Source organism: Merops nubicus, unplaced genomic scaffold (genome assembly GCF_000691845.1).
Source record: "Merops nubicus isolate BGI_N331 unplaced genomic scaffold, ASM69184v1 scaffold22991, whole genome shotgun sequence".
NCBI lineage: Eukaryota > Metazoa > Chordata > Aves > Coraciiformes > Meropidae > Merops > Merops nubicus.
In genome coordinates, this window is record NW_008589335.1 from 58637 (window position 1) to 85687 (window position 27051).

The following is a 27051-nucleotide window of genomic DNA, read 5'->3' on the forward strand; positions in this document are numbered from 1 at the left end:
CCCCCCCCCCCCAAATTTCCCCCATAAACAGACAGAACTTACCATTGTTTTAAATAACTGGTTCACTTTCTTTTTTTTGAAGGTTTTCTTGTCACCATCTGAGGTGGAAGGAAACACTGGTTGACTCAATCTATGTGATGCAATCGTTTCATCAGATGCCACAGTGCTGACAGACAGAGTTAATCCTTAGAAGAGAAACATTGGTTGCACAAATCAAAAGCAAAAAAAAAGGAGAGTCAGAGCACAACATAAAACAGAATTACAAAAACAAACAAACAAACCAACAACAAAACAAAACCAAAAAAACACACTACTGCAACTATTAGAAAGAAATGAGACACTTTAATCTGACCATATCCTTAGAATAGAAAGATAAGCTAAAATTTCCCCATTTGTAAATGGGGAACTACTAAACTTCATTATGTTGAAACTGAATCCAATAAGAATTAATATTTTCAAAGAAGAAAAAATAGATAAATACACAAAAAAGTACCGGGCCACAACAGTCTGTTGTGATGTGCTAAACATCTGTTACACATGACAGACATCTGGAAAGATGACATGCATGATACATACACACTGAAACTGTCATTTTTGTCTCAGAAGCACAAAGCCACAAAGCAAGAGCTACCTGCTGTGCTTGGGGCAAACCTTTTATTACTGTTTTCTTAACACAAGTGCAGAATTCTCATCTTGCTGAAAGCATCTTACCTGGGATAGTTGGCATAGAACGACTGACAGAACTCATCTGTTTTAGGACAGATGTTTTCTGAGGTGCCACTGCATGTTCTGAGAGATTGGTGTCACTCATGAACTCATATTTCCTTGACAGCTGTTAAAAAAAAAAAAAATTTTAAAAAATTATACTGTTAATGATTGACTGAGATATGAACAACAAAGACCTAAGCAAGATACTAAGCATTAAAATAAAACCAAAAACCTATCATGCCTAATCCTAGATCTTTATGAGATTGGTGCTGAGTAAACAACAAGAGCAACAAGAAGCAGCAGAATTTGGTCCACATAGAATATTACACACTAGGTAAAACCATGTAGCAATTTTGATGATTTATAGTTAGACAAATACTTCTCGTTCCACATAGAAAAGATTACCCTACAAAAGCTATCTACAAGAGATCTGTGACCTGGAACTGTAGGATGGCATTCCTACTATATCTTTGGAATAATAGTCAGATCTGACTGGGATCTGCAAAGTAAAATGAAGTTTTGTGAACATTTGTCCATAGAAAATCCTGTAATTCAATATGTAGTGAGATTCCCACAGTTGGGCATATGTTACCTCAATTAATCAAAAGACAAAGGTGTTGCTTGTTTTAGTATATTAATGCTTCTCAGAGCACAACTGTGCTTATATCTCTCTTTTCTATGAGGACATGTAGTGTAAGACAATCACAATCCTGCATAAGTTTCTCCTTGTTTCCCAAAAGAATTTTAACTTTCTACTGAATTCACTTTGCCTTTGATGATCCCTTCAAAATTTTTTGATCAAATGACTTTGATCTCTCCAATTCAAGAATCTGTTATCACCTGACATTTTAATTTAGATAGGGCCTGTGTACCAAGAAGGTATCTTTCTATTTTTTTTTTTCATTATTTCTTTTTATACTAAAGGAAGAAAAACCTCCTGAGAATTAAACTATGGGGGGGAGAAGGAGGGGAAGCACAATGTAAGTTATATAAGTCATTCTAATGATCTAGCAGTGCAATAAAGGCACTCAGATGATCTATGGAGCAATAGATGCCAGTGCTTCCAAAATTCAGCCTGGCACCGTTTAAGGAACACTCTTTGCAATCTTGCAGTTTCCTAACAGCTGCATGTTCCATCACGAGGTACAAAACATACAGGGCTCATCACTTTTGAAATCACCCTGACTGCAAGGACCTGCCATGAAATGTCAGCACAGCCAACTGCCTCTCCCCACAGGAGCATAACCCTCCCGACAGAGCGCTCCCTTTCAGGCTAACCAAGCTTCTGGAATTGCATCTTCATGGCCATATTATCTGTCATCTTAGGCGAGTAGAGGTGTTCTGATGTTTCTATTGATTAGTTTTCTCCTCAGCATCTTGCAGGTTTCATTCGTGTCAGGGCAGATCATATCTGTATCCTGCATATTTCCCTTTACAACAGCTGAAGTACTATGTGATATATTTTTCTTTTCCTTAGCAAAGGAGTAAGGTAAACGTCTTTTATGGATTCTAAAATACTATTCTACATCAGTAACATACAGTTTTTGTGTCAGAGAGAGAAATATCAGGTGCCGCCTTCTCATCAGCAAACACCACACTGCTTCTTTTTGTTCTTTTTTTGGACCTTCTCATCTTTACTTCAGGGTGAGGATTCATTTGCAGAGCAGTCTCTTCTGATTCTGCTTTTACTGGCTTTGGTAGCACTACTTCCAAATCAAAGCTGCAGGAGCAAAAGATAAAAGTACAAGTTGCTGAGTAATATTTTAAAAACTGGTGGTATTCTGATATCATTTCCCCATGAAATATAAATGCAGATCAGCCTTCCCGTTGACTTTCTTTGCAGTCTGGCAAACTGATGGCAAAAAGAGTATGATGTGCTTCAGCTGGCAGCTCTAGATAAAAATAAGATGACTTTGGGAGGTGTGATGTCGTCTTAAAATGCTGCAAATATTGTAGAAGATGAATATGAGTCCAAATCCATTTTTCAAGATTTCTGCATTAGCTTAAGGACTCCTAAACTAAACAGAGTAAGGGCTCATATGGCAAGTCTATGTGCAGTGAAGATGGTGCTGAAAGCAAGACATGCTACTTTGGTTGTTCAAAACAGTGGGACAGAGTATTACTGTTGCGTGTAAGCTTTTAAATGCATCCTCCTGCTTAGTACACTGTGTTGGACAACTACACACATACCAAGTGATCAAAAAAAAGTCCCCCTCCCCTCTTCCTCTAATTTCTATAGTTTGAAAAGAGGGCTACTTTTTAATTTAATAAAAGAAAAGAAAAAAAAAAAAGTTAGTGCTGGCTTTGCTCCCTTTTCTGCTGATGTAATCAGCCTATTGAACATGGGTCTGAACTTCTTTCACAACATAAACACTGGTAAATTCAGTAGTATGGTGAATATGCTGGTCCAGGCTTTCTACAAACAAATTAGCATCATAAGAATTAAAAAGTATGTGCATGATTCAGCTGCACAGCTCAGCAAGACCAGTTTTATGCTCTGTGGGAAGACATTCTGTGTGCCCAGAGGATAATTTGTAAAGTGATCAAAACAACTTGTAGGTGAAAAAGTTAATCAATACACCTCTAACTGTTCTCTCACACTTAAAATCTTTAAGTTTCCCAGGGCTGCAATTAAGAAACCGTATAAGGCAAAGCAAGTTACATTACTACAGGTTTTGCTAAAACACCCCACTTCCTTACTTGTATTCATAACCAACCTTTCAGAAGCAATTTTGTTTGGAGTACTGCAGTCTGAATTCATGGAAGACAACGAAATAATTGATAACTGACGATAGGATCTCAGCATCGATCTCGGCCGTCCCACTCTCTTGTCATCAAAATCTGGCTACAGGGTGGAAAACAGAAATATATTCCATCAAACAACTGTGTGAACCTCATTTCATCCCTGTTCTCTGGGTCTTGACAGCACATATATTTTAACATTTAGTATGTTAGAAGTTCATTACCGTTATGTACTGTGATTGTTTCTTCTGTCTAGATAACTTTTACTCTGAGACCTCTCCAACTCAGTGATACAGTGACTGGTTAAATAAGCTATAAAGTGACATAGTGAACTCTAAGTTTAAAAATAAATAAATAAATAAGAGAAACGATGTCTGCTGATCTTATTTTGTCCAGACCTGGAGCAGGCCATTAAAGTACTTGCCTGGGCAAAAAGATTTAGTTAGGCCTAAATAAATGAGACCCTAACCATGCTCCCTCTTCAGTACAACAGGTTCTGCCATCTTGGTGTATATATATGTATATATATATATACCTCCTTTTAAAATTATATGTTTGCAAATATTGGAAAATAACATTTCCCTGACAACCGGACAGGAAAAACAAAGCTTGAAGTTGGTAGGTTCTGCAAAGGAAGGAGAAAATTCACTCCAAATCTTGAAGAAGATTTAGATTCCTAATGGAAATGTTCAGCTTAATTATGATCGTTATTTAGGCTTTTCAGCCAAGTACAAAGTTAACTGAAACAATCTGACATATCCAAATGCTTTCCTGTTACTTTTGTTAATAAGGTAGGGACAAGAACCACACTTCCTGGCTAATTCTTTCTTCAGGGTGACTTCTGGGATCTAAGACTGCAGAGTGCGGTTAGCTCTTCTCTTCTTCTGTTCAAGGGTGTCCCGGGATGAGCTGCCTCCTCCTAGTTACTTTATCGCAGTCTCACGGCATGAGGCAGATTTTTGAGAATTACCCAGTCCATGCACACCATAAACTACTTTTCCAGCCTACTTCAGTGTCTGCCCTATAAACAGGATATGAACAACTTTTAAAAAACATTTAATGTAACAGCACTGGGGTTTATTCTGTTTATGTAGAAAATATTAAAAATTCATGTGTAATTTCACATGGCAAATTGTCAAATATTTTACTTCTGATGTCATTTCTTACTGAGATTGGTGTCTAACAGAAGACCCAGAAACATTTATAGATTTAAGAATTATTTCCAAGTGTTCTACAGAGTTTCCATGCAATGAGTTTCCATGCTGCTCACCCTTTGAATTGGTCAGAATCTTCTGATAAGTGCCCAATAGCTATTTACCTTTTTCCTTTTAATAAAAAACCTCAGGCCAGCCCCGGAGACAGTCAGACACAGTAAAATGGCAGTAGTGCCACTCACAAAGCGCATTCTTCTGCTCTTGCAAACTTATAAATTAGTTGCTTCTAAGAAGTGCTGATCTGTAACTGTGCTGAAGGGTTCAAGCATCAGGCAAGATTGTTAACTGTGGATTACAGCCCCTGTATTATTGCAAGGATGGTGGCATGAGACTAAAAATAATATTAGCAACTCCCTACTGTTTCCCCCATAACAACCAAAATAAATCCTTTTATAAAGTCATCAACACTGCAAGCAATGACATATAATAATTACCAAAGCAACTGGTGTTTAATCACAAAAACCAGCCAACTTCATTCTTGTTAGACTGCACAAGCTCAGATAGACTATTTTATTCTAGAATTGTCTGGAGAGTTTGTGGTTTTAAGTTATCCTTCAATTCCCATATATTTCAGTTCGGCCTCAACTAGCACTTATGGTATTATACACATGATAGGTTTTACGTCACAACACAGCTGGAAGTGGCTAGCACAGCGAAACATCCATTGGAGATCAAAGCCCTAAACCACTAAAAAAATTACAAAGAACTTTATTTTACTTCCTTAATAAGAAAGAAAAGAATTCCAATTTTAGTGGACATAATAAAATACTCCAAATCTTTCAGAATGAGAATATTTTATATGTCTGAGGATTGAATCAACTCTCTGACTATACAACTCAGATCTTAATAACCACAGGTAACAAGGAAACCTACAAGTAACAAAAGTTTAGTATGTGTTATCATTTAGGAGAACAAGATGTGTGTTAGTTAAAGAAAAAGTGCAGAAGAGGTTAGAAAGAGGGCAGTACCAATTCTCTGGCTCCATATTGTTTTTCCACTTTAACTTTTAAATGCTTGAAACATTCCTCCATACGGTCATGGAAAGGCCGAAGATTGTCAGAAACTCTTCTTTCATGAATTCTAATTCCAGCCCCAAGGAAAGGTATCTTGAAGAGGAGAAAAAAAAAAAAAAGATGAAAAAGTTATAATATTAAACTGGGTCTGACAACCCCTCTAACTGCATTTAAAATATGCACTAAATCAATTCCAAATCTCTTACTGTGATTGGCAGATAGATTTGTCTGTTGACCTCAGCTTTTAGCAGCAAGTACAAGATGGAAAGGGCCCATGAAAAATGAGCTTGCGCAGTAAATCTTTGAAGAATGTTAGCTGCCCTGTTGTGACTGTTTCTCTCTTTTATGTATTTTAATATTAATCCCTTAGGAGATTATACACACCATGCGAGAGTTAAAAAAATTCTTAGACTACTAGTCCACCTGCTTATGAAGGTGCCTGCCATAGTTTACAGAGAAGAGAGGGATGAAAAAATATCAAAGTGGATTTTAGGCAGGTGGTTTCAAGTAGAGGATTAAGTGACTGGCAAAGATTTAAATCAATGTACCGGGGGCTTAATCATGTGATCACTCTGACAATTCCAGTAGCCACTTAGTATGTTATTGCCTGGTTACTGAAGGTTCCCTCTTCCTTTCTCCTCGATTTTAGTCATCAGACTTCCTCTGCACTCCCACATCTCAAGAAAAAATCAGTAAGATAATGCTTCAATACAAAAATGAACAACCCAAGCCATGAAGCCTGCACTAACCAGGCTGACTTAGCTCAATTTCACTCCTGTGCTTCTCTTTTTTGCTACTCATTCTTTAGGCTGGGGGCAGTTGCAAGTACACCAAAGCGGTTAAGTTTCCTTATTCTTCCCACAAGATTTGGAAGAATAACAACCCACATAACAGTGGATTTTAAAACCTGGGAGTGGGGAAGTGTAGATACTTACTCCCTTAAAGGAGGAAAACTGAGAAAAAGGTTAGGAAAAGGGCTGTCCATTCATGCAATATCTCCCTTCACATCAAATGTATAAGAAAAAAAAATACATCTTTGTCAGAAGGAATGGCTTGCTTACCAAATTAAGAAAAAAAAGAATCTTATAGTGAAGCAAATATTACAGCAATTCTACCTTTCTAACCCCTCTTCCCTACAATGCTTTCCTTTGCTATTATATTGCTACTATCATTTTTGCTGTTATATTAGTGTAATAATATCCAGTTCAAAGCAAACAAAACAAATCTTATCTTCAAAGATAATGGACAGCACACTTTGATATGCTGTTTAATTAATAATAAACTTATCCACAAAGACAAACTTTGTATATAACAACATTTCATTACTCTTCAGTGTTTCAGGATAGCAATTCACGAGATTTGTGCAACATACTCTTAGCCACCCTTCTGCCAGTAGCCTGCTTTAACTGTTTCAGCTCTGACTTTTAGCTATTCTGCATTAATGTTTGGGGAGTTTTTTTCTAAAGTCTGTTTAGATTCCACACTTCCTTTTTGTGTTCTGACCTTATAAATATTATTATTGTGTACATCTGCCCCTCCGTTGACCAGATCATATCTTATAGAAGGTCAATTTCCATATAGCTTTTAAAAACATGGTATTAAAGCCCACTTATTACAGATAGATCTGTTTATCCTCTTTAGCAGGGTTTAGAGGGATAGATATAAATTACCACTTTATTTCCTAATGCCAGATGGTATTACGGTCAATTTATACCACTACAGCCACTGACTACTTCTGATGGTCTGAAAGTAACCATCTATAGAGCCTGCAATGGACAAAGATACAGGACAGTAAGCAGTAAAGTTTGATGACTCAAACTAATAACCGGTCTGAGATGCATTTAAGAGAAACAGGAAGAAACTTCAAAACCATTAAGAAAATAGTGCAAAAAATCCATTAAAACTATTTGGAAGATTAATTTAATGGCTGAGGGAAAAATAAATGGTTAATTGTTGATGTTTCTCATCTATGAAACAAAGACAGAATCACAGAATTGTTTGGGTTGGAAGTGACCTTTAAAGGCCATTTAGTTGAACCTTCCTGCAGGGAGCAGGGACATCTGCAACTAGAGCAGGTTGCTCAGAGACCCAGCCAACGTTATCTGGAATGGTTCCAGGGATGGGGTATCAACCACCTCTCTAGGCAATCTGCGTCAGTGTTTCACCATGCTCAGTGTAAAAAATTTCTTCCTTAGATCTAGTCTAAATCTCTTCTTTCAGTTTAAAACCATGATGCTTTGTCCTTTCACAACAGACTCTGCTAAAAAGTTTGTCCCCATCATTCTTATAAGCACCCTTTAAGTACTGAAAGGCCTGAATTCATCTCAGAATTCATCACAGAACTAGGCGGAAAGTTTGTAACAGGAGTATTTTCCTCCTTCTACACCTCCCTGCTTTGGAGAAACTTTTGAAAACAAAAATAAAACAAACAAACAAACAAATTACCCACCACACAACAAGAAAAAAGTAAATAAGACAATCTTCTGAAGTCTGTGTTCTCTTGCTAAACAGAAGAAGGAATAGCTGATGAAGCCTTGGATGGCTGCTGTCAAAAAGAAGTTACCTGCCAAGCAATTAGATCTTTGAGTCTATTCAGCTTTTCTTGATCCTCTGGATGGTCTCTGATATATTCTTCTGTAAAGAAAGCCTTAGACAACAAAAAAAAAAAAAAAACAAAAAAAAAAAAAAAAAAAAAAACAGTTCACACAAAAACAAAAAAAAAAAAAAAAAAAAAAAAAATACAGTTCATCATTTTGACAGGTAAAGAAATCAGTGATTCCTCCACTGACTCCAGATGGTGACCATAATATTGGTCTTCAAATAAGAGAGACATACACATGCTCCTTAACCAGCTTCTGCTAGTGATATTCCCCTAACACATCAGTTGAGAACTGAGGTGCTTTTTTTTGTTTAAAAGGTCTTCAGTCTTCATCCAATACTTCAGAGTTGGAGACCCTTCCTATGAAACCAAATGATTGTTTATTAAGCTTGTGCTGAATCAAAAAAGGCACAGATTTGGAGTTATCATGATTTACAGTGATAAATGATCACTTTATTCAAGTACCCTACCTACTGACAATAGCTGGTGTTACACATAACAGAAATCTTCCCTAGGTAGGCAGGGCCAGATACTGCAGACACATGGCCTTGTACTGTTCAAAGATTTTGTCCCCCAGGTACAACTGAAGAATGTAGCTACTTATCCATTATTGCCCAATACCTAAGCAAATGGTGCATCAGGACTAACATAGTGTAACATACTCCTCCAGAATATGTCATGCATACCACATGTTGTATAGAGATATATACATATTTTATATGTATATATATGGCATCTCTTCAGCACTATCCAAGTCTCTCTGACATGCTGGGCTTGCTGAGCATGGCACGTGTTTTTCATCAGGAAATGGCAGGTAGAATAGAGCTCTACAGCTGTGGGGTAACCCCACATTCATTTTCATCCAAAACATTAATAATTAATAATCTCTTAATGGGTAGAGTTATGGCTTTCACATTCCCAAGCCTATGTTCCAGTGCCACTTGGAACAAAGAATATAGGAAGATTATGAAATAATACATATGAATATGTTCTTTGTATTGACTTGAAAGCTCTTACCTTCTCATATTTAGCAAAGCCACCCATAACAGCTGGATCAACAATTCCATTCAGGAGCATAGAAAGCGGATTAATAGGAAGGTTCTCATCACTCTGGTACTGGTTAATCATCATCAGAATTTTTTCATTTGTTGTTGACATAGTCTCAATAGCATTCTCTAAAGGACTAATTGTAGTCTATAAAGAAACAGAAGACTTCTAAGGTTTATAAAGAGATAAAAGGTATTTCTCATTTTATAAAACTTCACCTATAGGAAAAAAAACTCTTATAATATAGCAAACTACCAAAAATTTGTTCAGTTCTCTTAGGACTTGGTCCTGGAACTATAAAACAAATGTAAAGATATATTGATCCCAGCAGTAAAAAGATAAATCGTAAGTATTAACAGTTTTGTACGTATAAAAATAAGTAAATAAAAATAGCCTTGTGTGATAAATATGCAAACTATTTTGGACATGAAGAATCATAAAGATACATGTTTTATGGGTTCTTAGCATGTTAACACCCACCTGTGACATGGATACAACCTCAAACCATCGTAAAATTCCAGGAAGTTTGTATGCTGTAACAAAGGATGTTCTCTCGATCCACATAGACTATTAGAAAAAATCAAGGCAGGGAGAAAATTATGCTTCAAGATTTAAACTTTAATCTTTTCTGCGTTCTGAAATGTCAGAGTGAAAAGTATGTAGATGGAAGACACATGCACATTTTTGCAAAAAAGGACACTACGAAATCAATCTAGCACAGCAATTTGCACAAATCATTTTTCTGATTTCAGATTAAGTCATCTTCAGGCACTAAACCTGCATAAAGCAGAGGAAAAAGAATATTACCCTTGAATCTTTTAGTATCTATTCCTATTTTTACCATTACAGATGGAATGACTGACTAGATGACCTCCTCTCACCTCTACTCAGATTATACTTCCTCCCTCCCTTTTGCAATGTGTTTCTGCAACTAAAAGCAGTAACACCTATAACAACTTACCGGTATTTTTTTCCCCCTCCCTCTCTTTTTCCTCTTCTGAAAAAGACTAGCTGCTGGTATTTTAAAATGCCACTAGTTCATTTGCTCTACCTGCTCTTTATTTTACCAATATCAGCTCATCTAAACCGCTAATACTGGGAAACGTAGTAATGAACTCAGCAGAGACATGCTCCCAATATTCCAATTTCCACTCATCCCAAGTAAGCGTTCATTTTATCTGTTGTCATCAGCAATGAAAACATGGACTTAATCTGTATAAAACTTTTCAAGTTATATTTATAAATGGTTTTGAGACTCTCCAGTGTGCAAAGGAAGCCCACATACATCAAGAATCTTGATCCCCCGGTTCAAAGCTGGGATGTCATGGTCAGGCAAGAGTCTAAAGCATTTAATTTAACAGCATGTGAGAAGCTCCTGCTGGCACTACTGATCAGCACTCACACAACTGAAACTGTGCAATTTCTAAATAAATGGCTCTTCCCCTCAGTATCCCGAGAGCATAGCTTTAGCCATAAAGCCTGGCTGATATGTTTTTCACAACGAACTGCAAAATATCAACGTCTGTAAAGTTAAATTATAGATATATAGCACATTTTTATGCATGACACTGAAAAATAGTTCATGACATTGCAGATTTCTTAGAAGAGTTGAACAATAAGAACTATTTCTCAGCATTACACCATCGTGTGTGGGAATAAAAATGACATAGGTAGTTCTCTAGTCTGTCAAGATTTCACAGGACTGATGAAAGCAGAGAACACACACCTCTCGTTGCCAAGCTGGCAGTTGACAAAACTGTTGTACAGTACAAGAGGCAAACCAGTTGATATTTATTTACATGTCTCCTTGTTTCATAATGAAAATCTGTACCAGAAAATGTTACTGCTGAACACAAGTGTATTGAACACCTTTAACTACATGCTACCTGCAGATGAAATGGATGTGTGAATTATGCACATGGGACTAGTGCTGAAATAGAGAAATCTTGTGTTTATTTTTTTTTTTAACTGGATCCTAAAGTTATCATGTCTGTAATGAGTCATCTGAGACTGAGAAAGGATAGAGATCAGAAGTCACTCACAACTACTAGAACTACATCAATCACCCTATCATTTACTTACAGCAAATTCATTTTCAGGGTCAACAGATCCTTTCCTGACTGGTCTTGAATAGTGGAACCGGTGCACATTGTTCGACTTATAAAAACTGAAAGATTTAAAAAAGGCTATTGTAAAACACAGATTTCAGAAATGCATGGAATTTATCACAGTGAAATTTTTTGAGTCTGTTGAGTTTTTAATTAAAGCAAATTTACTGCTCGGTTTTCTGAAGCACTTTACTGCAAACCCAGGAGACGGCTACTTTTCCTACAAATCAGAGTCAACACAGAGCCTTTTACAAGTATTAAGCTCCAGCCTGTAACTGGGTGTAATTTCAAGGTATAAAATTTTCCAGAACTAGAAAAAGAAACTTTTTTTTTTAGTTTTTAGAAAACTTTTTCTAGAAAAAGATTTTTACTAAAAGATTTTACTTTATTCTTGCTGTGGCATGCACACTGCTTGTCAGCTTTATAATGGCTCATAAAATGAGTATATTTTGTTAAAAAGAATTGACTGAACAGAGCAGATATATTCACCTGAATCGAATTACTTAGGTTTTTTCATCCACAGCACATACCAAATCAGTTTAATCATCTCTAACAATTCTACTCACAATGCAGAACAACAGGTATCTGATAAACTCAACATTGGAAGCCCCTAATAATTTCTCATGATAGATAAATTAATGTATATAAACACTTGAAGAGGGCGACCATCAATGTAAAGAAATGCATTGCAAATTAGTGTTAGGCTCTATTCTATTTAGCTCATGAATCATTCTCTAACACTGTGAGCACATATTTCCACTAAACTGGTAGCCACTTAGCTTTTAGCACTGGTTTATTTGAAAGAATAGAGATTGCACAGTTTTGGTTAAGTATTATGCTGTCAGCAGCAAAATCTTTCCTTTTGTTTTTTAGTTATTGGTTTAATTATTAATGATATTTAAAGCCATGGTAAGTAAACATTAATTTACTGTATAAAAAAAAAATCCCAGAAATATGGTCACAGAGCCACATTTTGGAAGCCTGGATAGACAAATAAATAGAGATCCCAACAGCTGAGCCAAACAAACTTCTGGTGTTTTAGTTCATAGGACTGTATGATTTCTGATCCAAACCACTACTTCACCAATACAGAAAATCAAGTAGAAAGTATTGCTATACCAAGTCATGTCACTTCATACAGTTCCACCTGAAAGGACAGATCTTTTTTTAAGCTCTTTGATAGGATAAATGCATTGCGATCAACTAATGTAGCAATTAAATGCCCAGTGAAGTGCACTCATAAAAATACATCTCATGAAAACAGATGAAATTGGCAGTTTGGTTCAATTCTGCATCTGAGACAACTACAAAATCTCCCATATGACAAGAGGGTACTTCATGGGGAGCCTTTCACTAAATAAAATTGTTACAAGTTGAAAACACAGCTGGCACTACACTGAAATCTAGTTGAGGACCAGAACATATCCCTAGAGACATTCAAGGTCAGGCTTGATGGGACTCTGAGCAGCCTGATCTAGTTGGGGGTTTCCCTGCTTACTGCAGGTGGATTGGAATAGGCAACCTTCTGAGGTCCTTTCCAACTCAAAGCCTTCTATGATTCTGTGATTTATAAGCTTTCTTTCAGTTGCCAACTTTAAAATGAATTCAAGTTGAAATTGGGAGCACAGGTTTAGTTGTTGTTGTTTTGCTTTTCTTTTGTTTTTTGTTGTTTTTTTTTTTTTGGGGGGGGAGGGAGAGGGGAGGGTTTTACGTCTTGTAGTATAAGAACTGCACTTGTATCGGCTTTATTTATTCTGGTGTTTTTGGGGAGGTGATTAGGTGATTCTTATTTTTCCACTCTGAATCAATTGCAATTTCAGTAAAGAGTCTACAGAGAAGGCTGCAGATAAAGGTAACATCTAGTTTAAATCAAGCAGTGGAACAGTGAGAAATGAACTCAGCTGATAAAAAGAAGCCACTTTTCAGCCATCTTTAAGTCTCTTTGTTTAAGTGTGGAGACATTGCAAAGCCTTGCTTGCAGGTGCTGCAGTTTGCCTGGAGAAATTTTACCTCAAGATGCCTGTTTTAAGCAGCTTCAATTAGGGAGATGCAGTCATACCTCCTGCTTTCACAAGGGACTGACTAGAATAGGGAGAAAATATGGCTAGCCTTAACTGATGGTGCATTTGGCTGTCCATCCAAAAGCATGGATTTTGCCTCCCTACCCTGTAACCATATGCTGTTTCTTAAGTGGAAAATGGGTAGGTGTTCTTTCATTAAATTCCTAGGGAATACATACGTCAGTAAACTAAGACAACAGAAGCTCAGATTCACTGGCAAGTAACTGAATTGACAAAATAACAGTTGTCAGTTTAGGATTATGGACTGACTTGCATTGTATTATCCATCACAGAAATACACTTACTTTATAATCTGGTCAGGCACTGCCTTATTTTTGAATCTAGGTTGCTCCTCAAGGACTGGTTGCACTGTAAAACACTGGATATCTGAATTTGTGAAAGTTAAGGGCACATCATTAACTATCAGTATGAAATACTCTAGGCTGTGGGAGAAATAAATAAAATAAAGAAAAAAAAAAATCCAACACACTAAAAAAGACATTTCCTGATGAAAAATCTACAGGCTTTGGGGTTTCATTTGTGGAGCTTTCTTGGCCAAACCAGCAGTCACCATTTTAATATTAATTTTGAACTGCATATTTTTATTATTGACTGAGCTCGAAAATCTGTAACTGAATTCATTAAATTTTAAAGTGAAGCCAACTTACAGAAATAACATTAACATCTGATATTAACAGTTTTACTATTTAGCTTTAGGCCTGCACAATGCCATGATGTTTTGCATTTCATCTTTGAAACCTGTAATTGGGCAGCCCTTTTTACCTGAAATTTCCTTTTTCTATGGAAGTGTTACTTTTTAACCTGAATACTGTATTTGTAGGTAAATATATCATATTATTACATATTTCAGTATATTTGAAACTCATGCCTTCTGCTTAGATCCTGTAGCTTTGTCTTAGAATCATAGAATCCTTTAGGTTGGAAGGGACCTCCAAGATCATCAAGTCCAACCATTGAGCCATTAGGGCTCTAAAGTCCTCTGCTAAAACAGATCAGAATCTGTCAGGGTTGGAAGGGACCACAAGGGTCACCCAGTTCCAACCCCTCTGCCATGAGCAGGGACACCTCCCACTAGATCAGGCTGCCCAGAGCCTCATCCAGCCTGGCCTTAAAGACCCCCAGGGATGGGGCCTCAACCACCTCCCTGGGCAACCCATTCCAGGGTCTTAAGTGTGTAAGTAGTGCAACTCCTGTTAGTTGCAAATAGACTTGAGCAAATTCTGCTTTAAGAGAGGACTGAAGCATATCATCTCAAAAAAAAAAAAAGATTAGTTTAGACACAAGACAGATTTATGAGAGCTAGTCTCTCAAGCTTAGTGTACTATTTTAGACAAGCCTGTAATACTCTCTGCTTCAGTCCCAACAGTGTGGAAAAAAAGCAGTATTCCTTTTCTCCTCTGTCAAGTTCCATCAGAATAGACTTCCTCTCAGGAGAGCATGTGAGTGTTACATTACCTTGGAAATTAATAAAGGAAAATCAATACATTAAAAAAAAAAAAAAAAATCAGTCTGGTACAATGAGGTGGTCCTATATCTACTCAGCTAGTGATCTGAAGCAGAACATGAAGAAAAAGTTCATGAGTGCAAGCAACTGTTAAGAGTACTTGTAAATAACAATAATTTAGGACATTCTAAAAGGTGATTAACAATGTTTTTGAGTTATTTTTCCTAGGAAAATTTCTGACAGTTACATAAGATGTATTTATATTGCCAAGAAATACAGGTGATGCCTAAGTGCAGTGCCAGTCAGAACAATATTCAAGGAAGACACAAATTTTGTATCAAAACCACAACAGCTAGGAATGTGAGATAACAGACAATTTGCTGCTTTAAACTTGGCCAAGTCAGGAGTTCAGCACTGGTTTTGCCATTGAAGAAATTAAGTGGTGGACCAGATTTATGGTTTAAGGATCTTTTCCAGCCTAAATGATTCTACGATGACTGAGACAGACTCCTTAGAAATGTGATAAAGACAGGAGCAAACATTTCAGGAATAAAGTATAAAAGACATGTAGGACATAAGTAAAACTGCAGACTGATTTGTCACATTAATAAAGTTTTACCCTTTTTAGGATATGACAGTTTCACACAGAAAAACTCCTGCTAACAATGTTTCTTCAGCTAGCCTTTGTTCTTTCACCTCCCACGTGTTGAAGGATACACTGCCCAGGAGAGTTTTTCACATCCTCTCCAGGTGCTGAGGTGGTGTTCATCTTCTCTGCGCTGGGGAACTGACTCATCAGCTGGGCCTGGAAATCCTCCCTCCTCTCATATTCCTTCCCACGATAGATGAACACTTTGTTCTGCAAGGAATACACAGGGGGTTTCTTGGGCTGTATGATGCTGAGGCAGAAGTTATAGATATGTGTTTATCAATACAAGGAAGCAACAAGGTCTCCAAATTTTGGAGCGCTATTGCTTTCTGAATATTAACTATCTGTAAAACAAGGCACCCCTTTGACCAGGTGCAGGCATGCACAAGTGGCTCTCCAGAGATGAAACTTCACGCTGTTGGACAAAATAAAGGTAAACTGGCAGCGTCACTGGGGATACTACTGTAGAGCAGCATCAAATCTGAATGGGAGGTAAGAAAAGGATTGAAATTCCTTTTCTCCTTGTCTGTCAAGTGAAAGCTTTTGCTTTCAAACACTTTCTGGTTCCAGGTTTCACAGCTTCCTAATACCAGCACTAGGTTTCCTCTGCCTCCTCATTCTCCTCGTTATTATGAAATGTCCTCATTTATAATTCGGTCTAACAGGAAAACAAAAGGAGAAACCTTAGTATCTCACTGAACAAACTCATAGAGTATCCACATTTCAAATACTATGTGCACTTCTTGTCCTACCATCTCATAAACTAGAAAATGGACAGCAATGGAACAAGGACATCAAAACATACAGAATGGTTTGGCTTGGAAAGGACCTGAAAAATCATCTAGTTCCAACACTCCTGCCATAGGCAGGGAATGGTTGCTTGTTTAAATAAACCAAGACTGTAAGAAAACAGTATGTCACAAAAGGCATGAAGAAGGTGATTAAAGAAGCACTGTTCAGTCTTTCCAAAATAACTAGTGTAGACAAACTGTCAGGTGACAACAAAGGGCAACAGTAAATCTCCAACACACAGTTGTGTATTGTGAGGCCACAGTATGTTCTGGAGGGCATCAGTTCAGAAAGCAACCAGACAAAGTCATTGTAGAACAGTCCTCGAAGGGCTAGAAAACGAAAGTATCACCTCCAGCCCAGGAGGCTGTTTATCAGATCATTAGGGAATATATACCAGGTCAGTGTCACTTAACACCTACTTTATATTATACCCTTCCCTACCTTACCTGTCTACTATTTCCCACTGTTAAAGACGCAATACTGGGCTATAGAGTACATTGATCTGAAAAAAATGCTGTTTCTACATTCATAATGTATTTCAGTTGTAGCTGAGAGGCAACAGAAATCTAAACCTCTTGTACGTACATTACAAGGTACACTTAAAAATACCAAGCTCATGTGAAACAGTATTTTGGATTCAATTTGAACACAAATTAGTTAAGGATTTTCTACTAGTTCTCAATAACCTGTGTGTGGTCTTATCTGATAAATATGTACCATAAGAGCTGCCCATACCAAATTACATCATATTGCTGCATTTGGCCCTCATATATCAACTTCACTACCTGATACATCTTCTAGTTTCCACAACAAAACCAAGAAAGAGTCAACTTAAACACATCTGTAAACATCTCATACAAGTAACAACTAAGATTCTGACTACAGTCCTGCATCCAAGCAAAACTAAATCCATGGCAAATAGAGTCACTTGCACTAGTGGAGTACAGTCATATGTCTAGAAGTATATGCAAATAGATGAAATAAAAGATATTAAATAGTTTTACCCTCAGAAATGTGGGGAACCCTTGGCCATAATATCCAACAGCAAAATAGTCTGGTTTAGGTCTCAGAATTTTCATGATGTTTTCATAGAACTTTGCTTGTTGAATCTGAAAGCAAAACCAACTGAAATTACTTCTGGTTTGGGTTTATTTATTTTTTAACCTCTGCAGTAATACTATGCTATATACTACAGCTATCAGTGGACATGCAAGCACTATGAATTATCAGCTGGCAAGCTGTAGTAATAATCACTGATAATAAACCCTAAACATTTGTTAAAGATCCTGCTAGTGTAGAATCTTGGAGGTAGAAATAAAGACAGTATATAGGGGAGTGGGTTCTCTTTGGATTAATTCGATTTTAGTGAAAAGAAATAATTGAACATTTATTAAAGGATATAAAAGAAATAATTAAACATTTCTTAAAAGGAACATTTTCCTTTAAAATCTTTCTAACCTTTGGACTTAGTTCTAATTCCTTGTGATGTATTACTTCCCCAGTGCATGGCTAGGATAGAATTCTTTAGGTTTGTAAGGATCTGAGTTCCTAAAAGTTAAAGACAAATGTCGGGGAGGGGGGAGGGGAGAAATCCATCCAGATGCTTTTTCTACCCTAGAGAAGCACAAAGGCCTCAAAAGCTTGTTATATTTCTTTTATACGTGGTCTTTAAATTGTGCCAACTCAGATCATATTTATCATTTCTGTAGAAGCTTCAAAAGAACTCAGTAAGCACATGTCCATGCAACTTTAACAAGCAGTTCTTTAGGAATCTCTGCTTTACCACTGGAATGTTACAATACAACACGGCAGCTCTATGACAAATTGGTTAAAAATAAACTGTAGACAACAAGCTTATAAGCAGCTCTACCATTTGATAGCCCAAAAAGACTCATTTCTGTGACTAAAATAATTTGAAGATCTGTACATAATCTTACCAGGTTTTGACTTAGAAGTTCATAGTCAAAAACTTCTTTTTCATACTGCTCTGCAAGTTCTTTGCATAAAGATATGGCTTCTTCCCACATCTGCAATGCAAACACTCACTCAAAAAGTAAATCCAGTAGCAACAAACAAGGTTTTGATGCATCACTGTTTAACTACAGTTTTATTGATTATGCTGTCTTTACATTGCAGTCATTTATTAACTGCACATTTAGAATGGAAGGCTCAAGACAATCATAAACTTTAGGAAAACAGATTAATGTAAAAAATAAAAGTGTTTTATGGTTCATTATAGGAAGGAATAAGTAAACCTAGTTTATTCTTGCAATAGTAAAAAAAATCACCTAACATTTGAGATATAGTAAAGAAAAGAAGTAAATCACTATGGTGCATAACATCCAGAACACAGCCCTAGCATAGGAGCAGTGTAGGAGGGGACTGACACCTGCCTCTCTAAAACAAACATATTTCATTTTCCAAGGACTCCTAAAACATACATCAGCATAGGCAGCCTCACATATGGCATATGTCCCAGTCAGCTAAAAAATTACAAGGCTTCCACTTAAATTGGCATGTGCCCTGAGTAGCAGCTTGTTTCTTTCCACACAACTTAATAGCTACCTCTGGAAATTACTGTGAGGCATTACAGGGCTGCATTGCAAAGACTTGGACAGGTTTTTTCATCTGGTATAGACACTTAATGTATGCAGCACAACAGTAGTCTTAAATCAGCTAGAAACTCCCTCTCATGAGGATATTTCTCAAATTCTGTCAGTTTGCTCAGCTCTTCAGAATAAAGGAGACAAAAGGGAGTTTCTGAGCATAATTCTCTAACTGATGTAACACCACTGGTGGCCACATGCATTATGACCACCCTTACACAGTGCCACAGCCTCCTAGGCTAGGTAGTTCTGAACCTGACAGCTGCATTCTGCTCCCTGCAAACCTCCTCTGGTCTATCCAAGGAGCACCTGAATGCCAGGGACATCAGAAATCATGAGGATTTGATAATTCTGATACAGTGGGTGGGGACTGCTGCACTGTAGTTATTTCAGATGTCAGGGAAAAATAATACCAAACCAAACCAAACACCAACCAACTCAGACATCATGACTAGCACTGCATTTTCCTGTGCCAGAGCACCAAACACTTTCTACCTACTGAATTAGAGGAAGGACTTTCATAGGGGAGCTACACCTTTATTTTCCAAGAAGTAATAATAAATTGCCTTCCCCTTTCACACCTCTGGCTAGAGATGAACAACATATAAAGACTTAAAGGCCTTAGTGGGTCATAAGGTTCATTACCCAGCAGTGCCGAATTTTTCCTTGCTTTCCAGTTCTTTGCTTTATTTCCAAACATCTCAGCTCTACTGTCATTGTATTGACAAGGAATTTTAGTAACAGATTATTTTTTTTATTTAAAAAAACTTGAACTAGGCTCAGGTACTGAACATCAAACTACTACATTTTAAGTTTAGGATTCAGTTCTCAGACTTCTCTGAAACAAATACCTCCACTTTGAACCATCTGTTTTTTCCAGATACGACAACCAAATGGTTGAGGTGTGTGATCTGTGTTGTCTGCACTCCTTTCCTAGTAAAGCAAAGTACATTCAACATTATTATTTTTATTACTGTCTGGCAGAGATGCTTGTGGCCAGTATAAACATTAGTCCTCGTTCATTGTGAATGTAGTAATTGAAAAATTGTGTTTATATAGAACAGATATACCTTGTGAATAAGCCTTTCAGGATACAATTTTTACCTGACCCACATTTGAAAGAGGATTTCCTACACAAATGTTTTATACAGAGAATATTCATTAAGCACTACACAGAGCAGCACAGCAGACAGAGATTTGGCAACGGGAAGAACTCTACAGACCTACCTTTCCCTTGTCAAAGTATTCTATGATCTTCTCGTACAAATTCTCTTTCAAGTGTCGGTAAGTCTGTGAACACTGGAACTCAGTTGACATGACTTGAGGTGCACACTGTTCATCTGACCACTGAGAATAAAAACACGTTAAAAAAACCATATGATTTTGGAGTTCAACTTTTCACACACATGTATCCCACCCCGGAGGTCTGGTCCCCTCTAAGTGTTTTTTTCCCCAAGGTTTTTGTCACCCTTACACAAAGCTGCTGGGAAAGGCACAGGGAATGTTTTTGTAACCTCTTCAAACAAGTGCTGTACTTCACACAAGAACCGGGACTAGACAATATTTGAAAAATCTGTTTTCCTTCCTGCCCCTCACCCAAAAAATCTGGATAAAAATCTAAACAAGAAAATTAATCTTATTTCAGTGATTTCATCTTGACTGATTCAGTTTTGACTTTTTTTCTTATTCAGATATTTGCATATAATATTATCTTTGTGTCTATCAATACATAACAATATACCTCATATTTTTGTACCATCTGAGAAATCAAAATTAAGTCTAAGCCAAATAGTACTGTGAAAAGTCCAATTTAAAGTCCATGAGAAATCTCAAATTTTGCTGAAGAAGATCTAAATTTTGAATTGTCCTTTGAAATGGAAATGCATCTTACTGACCATTTCTATTGATAACATCGGTTATAATGAGAATAAACATCAGTTGTAGCAAAAAAAAAGCATAATTTGCCAGAGTGATCCATATTATTTAAAATGTAAAGTCAGGTGTCCCCCCGTGATAGGTGGAAAAATTTGTATTTAATTTTTATCCTTGTTATGTTTCGAATAGAAAGAAATTAGCAAAGTGAAAATCACATGGAAGTTAAATGCCTTCAGAACTTGCACCCTATGTTATCACTAGAAAATAAAACTGGTTTTGCTAAAGTATTTAGTTTTACCAATATATGGCTTTTAGTCACCTATAGTTTCAGCAATTAATGTCCATTTTGTATGACCTACTGCAGTACTTTTAACTAGAAACTCCACTCCTATGGAATCTCAGCAATCTGAGATTAAGACAGTCATATTTAAATTACAAATTTAAAATTGCAAAAGCTTATACATTGAGTTTAGAAAATCTAACCTTCAAGAGCCATGTGTGGAGTAGAAGGGTGTATGCTGCTTCAGTGTAATTCTCACAATCTAAATGAAGATCTCGCAGTTTATATAAATATCTGTTAGAGAAGAGAACAAGAATTAGACCAGATAGTGACATCACTGGGATATGTGTCAAAAAAGTTCTAGATAAAGTCCATAATGAGAATTCCATAGATGTCATGCAGCCACTACCCAAGGCATCCCTGAGGATGCTGAGAGGGGTTAAAGCTCTGCCTGTTTGTTCAGACTTCCGTGTGTTCCCTTTGTATGCCGAAGCTGTGCACAAATGGAGGAGGAAGAGCTAACCTCCTCCTCTCAAATGCTGTCAGCTCCACCTCCAGGAGGAGGAGAAAGAATGACCAGACAGCAGGTCTAACTCAGACCTCTGAGCCCCTTATTTCTGCTACTAAGGATCCCTGCCTTTCTTTGTAGCATTTTTTTGATTGCATGTAAACACTTCCCACTTAAATAGATGCAAGCACAACAGATAACACGAGGTAAAGGAGAAAACAGAAGATATCAGCAAAGAAATATAATGCAAGTCCCTGTACAGCTCAGAAGATAGTAGGGGTAGAAGTGTTGTTCTGAGTTACCTTGATCCCTAGGGCAGCACTGCTGCCATCAGCACAGCCACTGCCCATCATGTGACTCCAGCCACACCTTTTCCAGCAACCAGAAAGAAAAAGCGCATCCCATCCTCTTCCACTTAACAGGAGTGCAGGCACAGAGCTCTGACCCCTTGCTGAGGCAGTTCAGGGCATTACCACTGCCACTTGGCAACCCTACTGAAAATGTGTCTCCCTCAGCAATGTTCTCAGCCACTGCAGCTCCTAGCTCCAGGTTCAGCTATGAATCACCTCCAGTGCTCCCTTCAGCTGAGACTCTGGGCTTTGTACTGCAGTGGCTGAGATGGGGCTGCTTCTGCAGATTTTGCAGCATGAGAGGAGGCAAGAAATAATGAGCCTTTGAACAGCAAGATTTGCTGCAGCTCATAGGCAGAACTCTTGGAGACAGTAAGAGGCCATGTCACATCTGAAAGGATTTGCCAGTGTAGTTATAGCTCTCAGAGAAAAATGCTTTACTAGTAATTCTGCATTGCATGTAGTGTTGCATATTTAAAGAGACTTGGCAGACTGCACAATTATACAAAACCTGAATGTTTTTTACCTGCCATTCTAGATTTATGATACACCCTCCATCAAACCTCAAATCTAGCTGCATTTTCTTCATTTAAACCAACAGACAATTAATGTCAAGTGATTTAATTCACTAAAAGCTGATTCTTGGGACAAAAAAATGCTGTTGCTGAGTACATACGATAGATTTCAAATGGCTGAAGGCTAAAGAAACAGTGGACTGAGAATATAAATGAGGCCAGGACAACTACAGAGTCATTGTGGATGTTACTTAATTAACATTAAGTAACAGAAATCCAAGTCCAGTGATAAAACCAGAATTCATAAGAGAATACTACCGTGCTCTCCAAACCTGACCCAACAGAACTTCCATACCTGATATACATCTCTTCACGGTTAATGTCCTTGTAGAAATTCTGGGGGGACAAGCATTTAAAAGTTACCTCCTAATTTCTTTTATTAAAACACAAGATAAAAATACATATGCTTTTTTTTTGCTATTGGACAGCATCAGAAACTATTTACAGACTAGTCTAAGTTCAAACTCGGCAATACTACTTGAGCAAATATTTTAGTTATTAGTATGTTATTACTATACACACGTGTGTATACTTCTTCTAGTTCAGTAATAACATCATCAGTGAAAGTTTTTACACTGGAGAAAAGAATAATATGGTTATCCAAATCCATAAATGTCATAAAATATATGCTCTGGCTAAACCTGATGGGCAGAAAAGAAGCTGGTGTTTACTGAATTTGATATGTAACAATGTTGTGAAGTACCTGTAAGGGCCTAATTCCAGGAATAAAGCCCATTTTTTTAACCGGAACACTTCTGCAGGCATATGAGTTGCTAAGCCTGTGCAAAAAGTGTGGAAAGAACTGCGAACGCTCCTGCAGAACTGCACCAGTTTATACCACATTGCACAGTGCTTACTGCAGACCATGGAGTATGTGAGTGCAATACAGATTAACCACGTTCTCTTTCCAGCCTTTAAAGCAATGAAGGTTATTCTACCACTTAGAGGAATTTCTGCTGGAGGAATCTCTATATGCAGTACCCTCACCACAAAATAGCCAGAACCACATCAGATATTCAAGTACTTTCAGCACCTTATGGCAAGTGTATCTTGCAAGTTTCTTGCCCAGATTTAAAACCCTGAATTGCTATGAATGAGTTGCTAAAGAAGCAAATGGGTTAGTTTCTCACAGAGAACTTCATTCTGGCAAAAGCTCACTGTTACATGAAGCCTGTCAAAAGGGAAAGGTATTTAAGCAGCATACCTACTTATTTATCCAACATAAGCCATAAAGGCCAAATCAAAGAACTGAGTGGACACCATTGTGGGGGTTTTATGTATATATCCGTGCAAATAGATAAAAAAAAATATCTTCCGTCAAAGCTTAAATCACTGCTGAGCATTGCCAACCACTCCTGTCCCCAGGAAGATCTACCTTCACCTGTAGTAAACGGATTTGAAACTGCTTCCCCGTTCTCACACCAGAGTTACAGGCGAGGACGTACCAGCAAGTTGACGGTGCAGCTCATGCGGTTGTCCTTGCTCTCATCACTCATCACGGTTCGGTAATCCAGCAGTTTCTCCAGGAGCCCTTTAACGAGGCTGACAAAACTCTCAACTAATTGAGAAATGCTGGGATACTGACACGCACACTCTGTAAGACTGTAAGCAAAAAAACATTTTTACAGTTCTGTGAAAATTAGTGGCTTATCAGCTGAAAAACTGGACCTGAAGGCAAGTACTGAACCAGGGCTAAAGAAGCTGCAGAATGCACAGGAAATCCCCTTTGTGCATTGGTAATTTAGATATCCAGAAGACAGATGGGATATAAATAAAAAGAAAAAAATGAAGCATTTATTTTTCCTGTCTGAAAATTACTCCAAATTCAAGCATATACCCACAATTTCAGAAGAGAGCAACCCACATCTGCAGTATAATAAACCCCAGCCTCTGGAATGCCACAGTACTGCCATAAATACTACAGCTCCCTTTCCTCATTTACCACGCAACATAAAATCTAACAGCTGTTTTCCCTCTTTTTGTACGGTTACATGTACGTAGAAAGTTCAAACTCACATAAATTACAATTTTAAGTCGAAAACCCCATTCACCAGCAAAACCTCCAAGAAATTTTCCCCTGAGAAATAAGCAAAACCAAACAATAAACTTTCCATAGATTAAAAAAAAGCAGTTAGCCCTCTTTTGATAAAATATAGGAAAGTGAGTTCTATACATCACCATTAGATTCCAATTTACATGGAGAAAATATTAGCATAAGTTGTTTCTATCAAGTGCTGAAGTGATTTAGTAGATAGTTCACATTCCTATCACAGCTTTGTTTTCAAAGCTTAACCGGTTAAACATTATGAAATGATGACCAGGATCTAATTAAGGATTACTTTTATTCTTTGCTCAAGAGCTTGTTTCCTCTACTTAGCATTCTGGTTTTCCATTGGGAGTCTCTCTGACAAACTGCATTTTCTATACACACACACACACATTCTCACATCTAGAAAGAGATAAACGTGTTGGGTCTGGCCAAGATGGAGTTAGTTTTCCCCACAGCAGTCCTCACAGTACAAAGCTCTGTAGCTAGAACACCAGTGTTTTGGTGACTTCTGAGCAGTGCTGCAGAGACCAAGGCTGTCTCCCCAGCATCCCCTCCATGCTCAAAGGCCAGTAGGCTGGGAGTGGGCAAGATCTTGGGAGGGGCCAGGGTCAGGGCAACTGACCCAAAGTGACCAGAGGGATATTCCAAACCTTATGATGAATGGTCAGAAATAAAAGCTAAAAGAAAGTTGGGGAGAGCATTGGTTATTATGCTCATTGTCTTCTGGAGTAATCACGACATGAACTGAAGCCTTGCTTTCCAGGAAGTGGCTGAACATCATCTGCTGATCAGAAGTCGAGGATAAATATTATCTTTTTCTTCACTTCCATGGGCAGTTTTTGGTTTGTTATCTTGATCCACAAAAAAATCCCTTCTTTGAAAGGTGTCAATGTAGGAAGATTTAAGCCAAAGTAAGCAAAAAAAATCCAACAGAGAGAAGAAAACCAGGTCCTACCACCAACGGGCCAGCAGCCTCTGCTTCAACAGTCCCTCTACAGTCATCATTAAACAACTTCAAGGATACAACAAGCCCTTGTCCTCCTGAGGAGATGAGCGATAGGCCAGCTTGGTGGGCACCCATCCATCCATCCAAGGTCAACCCATCTCAATGCACAAAGTATTTACATGTACATTTTGTATATTCTATTAATGATATATTAAAATCACCATGTTTTCTCACAGGAAAATAGTAAAATCCCCCCAGCCATTGCAAAATCCCTGAAGCTATGCTGGGTGCTTAAGTGGAGCAGTTTCAATGACACATTTTTCTTGATTTCTGACCTCCTTGTGTCTCATTAACAGCACTCAATTTATATGCAAATACATTTAATAATTTATTATTAATCTTTAACTACACTATTATTTTTTAAACTTTAATTATGAAGAATTGAGTTTTAATTAATTGCAAAAATAACTTTTTACCCCTCAGAATTATTTAAAATTGCTTCAGAAAATACATATTCATGTTAATTTCAACTGCAAAGAAATCCTCAAATCCCTGGCCTAGAAGGGGACCTCAGCTAAGTACCCAGTCTTGAAGTTCAAACTTAAGCAAAGTAAAAACAACGCCTTATTCCTTAGATTGTACAGCTCCAACAGAAAGTAATTTTTGCTGAGACAGAGCAAATGTGTACGTGCATGTCTGAAAGAACATTTATATTGCACAAGATGTGACAGAGGCTAGCAGAGAGAAACAGAATGCTTTAACTGCTGTTGTCTGACTAGTCGGAAAAAAAAATAACTGAAGTATTGAAATAAATTACTGAAACATGGCTTATGACATACGTATTGCAAATGGAATGTTAAATACTAAAGTGTCTGAAAAGTTGACAATTGACAGAAACGGCTGGAGCAAAGAACGTAGGGATGGAGGGGAGATTTTAAAAGATGTCTTGCTCAGTTTTATACAATAATCCCCCCAAAAAGGATGCATAAAACTTCTGAAGATTCTTTTTCCCCAGGAGAACATAAGAAACTTTTGAATTTTTAAAGAGAGTTTAAAAAACCCAAGATGTTTTAAAATAAATAAATAAAGAAATAATATTCAATAATGTTTGAGAAAATAACTGCATAACATGGGCAGCTGCAACGATGCGGGGCTGGAAAGCTGCCAAATCCTATTTTCTGTTGTGCCTCTATTAGTAACTAAAACATGCCAGAATTCATTTTCTGAGCCTGAGGACAAGTGGCACAGCACAACTGGTATTCATCCAGCTAGATTCTCCTCCATTCCCCAAACCAGGGAAGCCTTCTGTATTCTGCCTGTTGAGAACAGCCTCTCGCCTCTTCCATATTAGCACAACTGTCCCTTGGTGCTCTCTAGGAGGGCACAGGTCATAAAGCTGCCACAGCACACGATGCCATGTAGGACTAGGGACACATGCAAGACACTGCTTAAACTTCTGCTGAA

At 37.5% G+C, this 27051-nt stretch overlaps 1 protein-coding gene across 1 annotated transcript in view; it reads right to left on the reverse strand.

The window, feature by feature from the left end:
* LOC103781860 (dedicator of cytokinesis protein 2-like) overlaps positions 1-27051 on the reverse strand; it is a gene marked incomplete at its 5' end in the record, with an annotated part of 52798 nt that overhangs the window by 1353 nt on the left and 24394 nt on the right. The window contains 17 exons of the mRNA XM_008949583.1: positions 43-185; positions 712-832; positions 2248-2428; positions 3426-3553; positions 5633-5770; positions 8241-8324; positions 9294-9470; positions 9804-9890; positions 11406-11490; positions 13797-13878; positions 15674-15815; positions 17402-17506; positions 18335-18424; positions 20231-20350; positions 21362-21452; positions 22887-22927; positions 24037-24193. Coding sequence (XP_008947831.1) covers positions 43-185; positions 712-832; positions 2248-2428; positions 3426-3553; positions 5633-5770; positions 8241-8324; positions 9294-9470; positions 9804-9890; positions 11406-11490; positions 13797-13878; positions 15674-15815; positions 17402-17506; positions 18335-18424; positions 20231-20350; positions 21362-21452; positions 22887-22927; positions 24037-24193 — 1972 coding nt within the window. The remainder of the gene's footprint in view (positions 1-42; positions 186-711; positions 833-2247; positions 2429-3425; positions 3554-5632; positions 5771-8240; positions 8325-9293; positions 9471-9803; positions 9891-11405; positions 11491-13796; positions 13879-15673; positions 15816-17401; positions 17507-18334; positions 18425-20230; positions 20351-21361; positions 21453-22886; positions 22928-24036; positions 24194-27051) is intronic.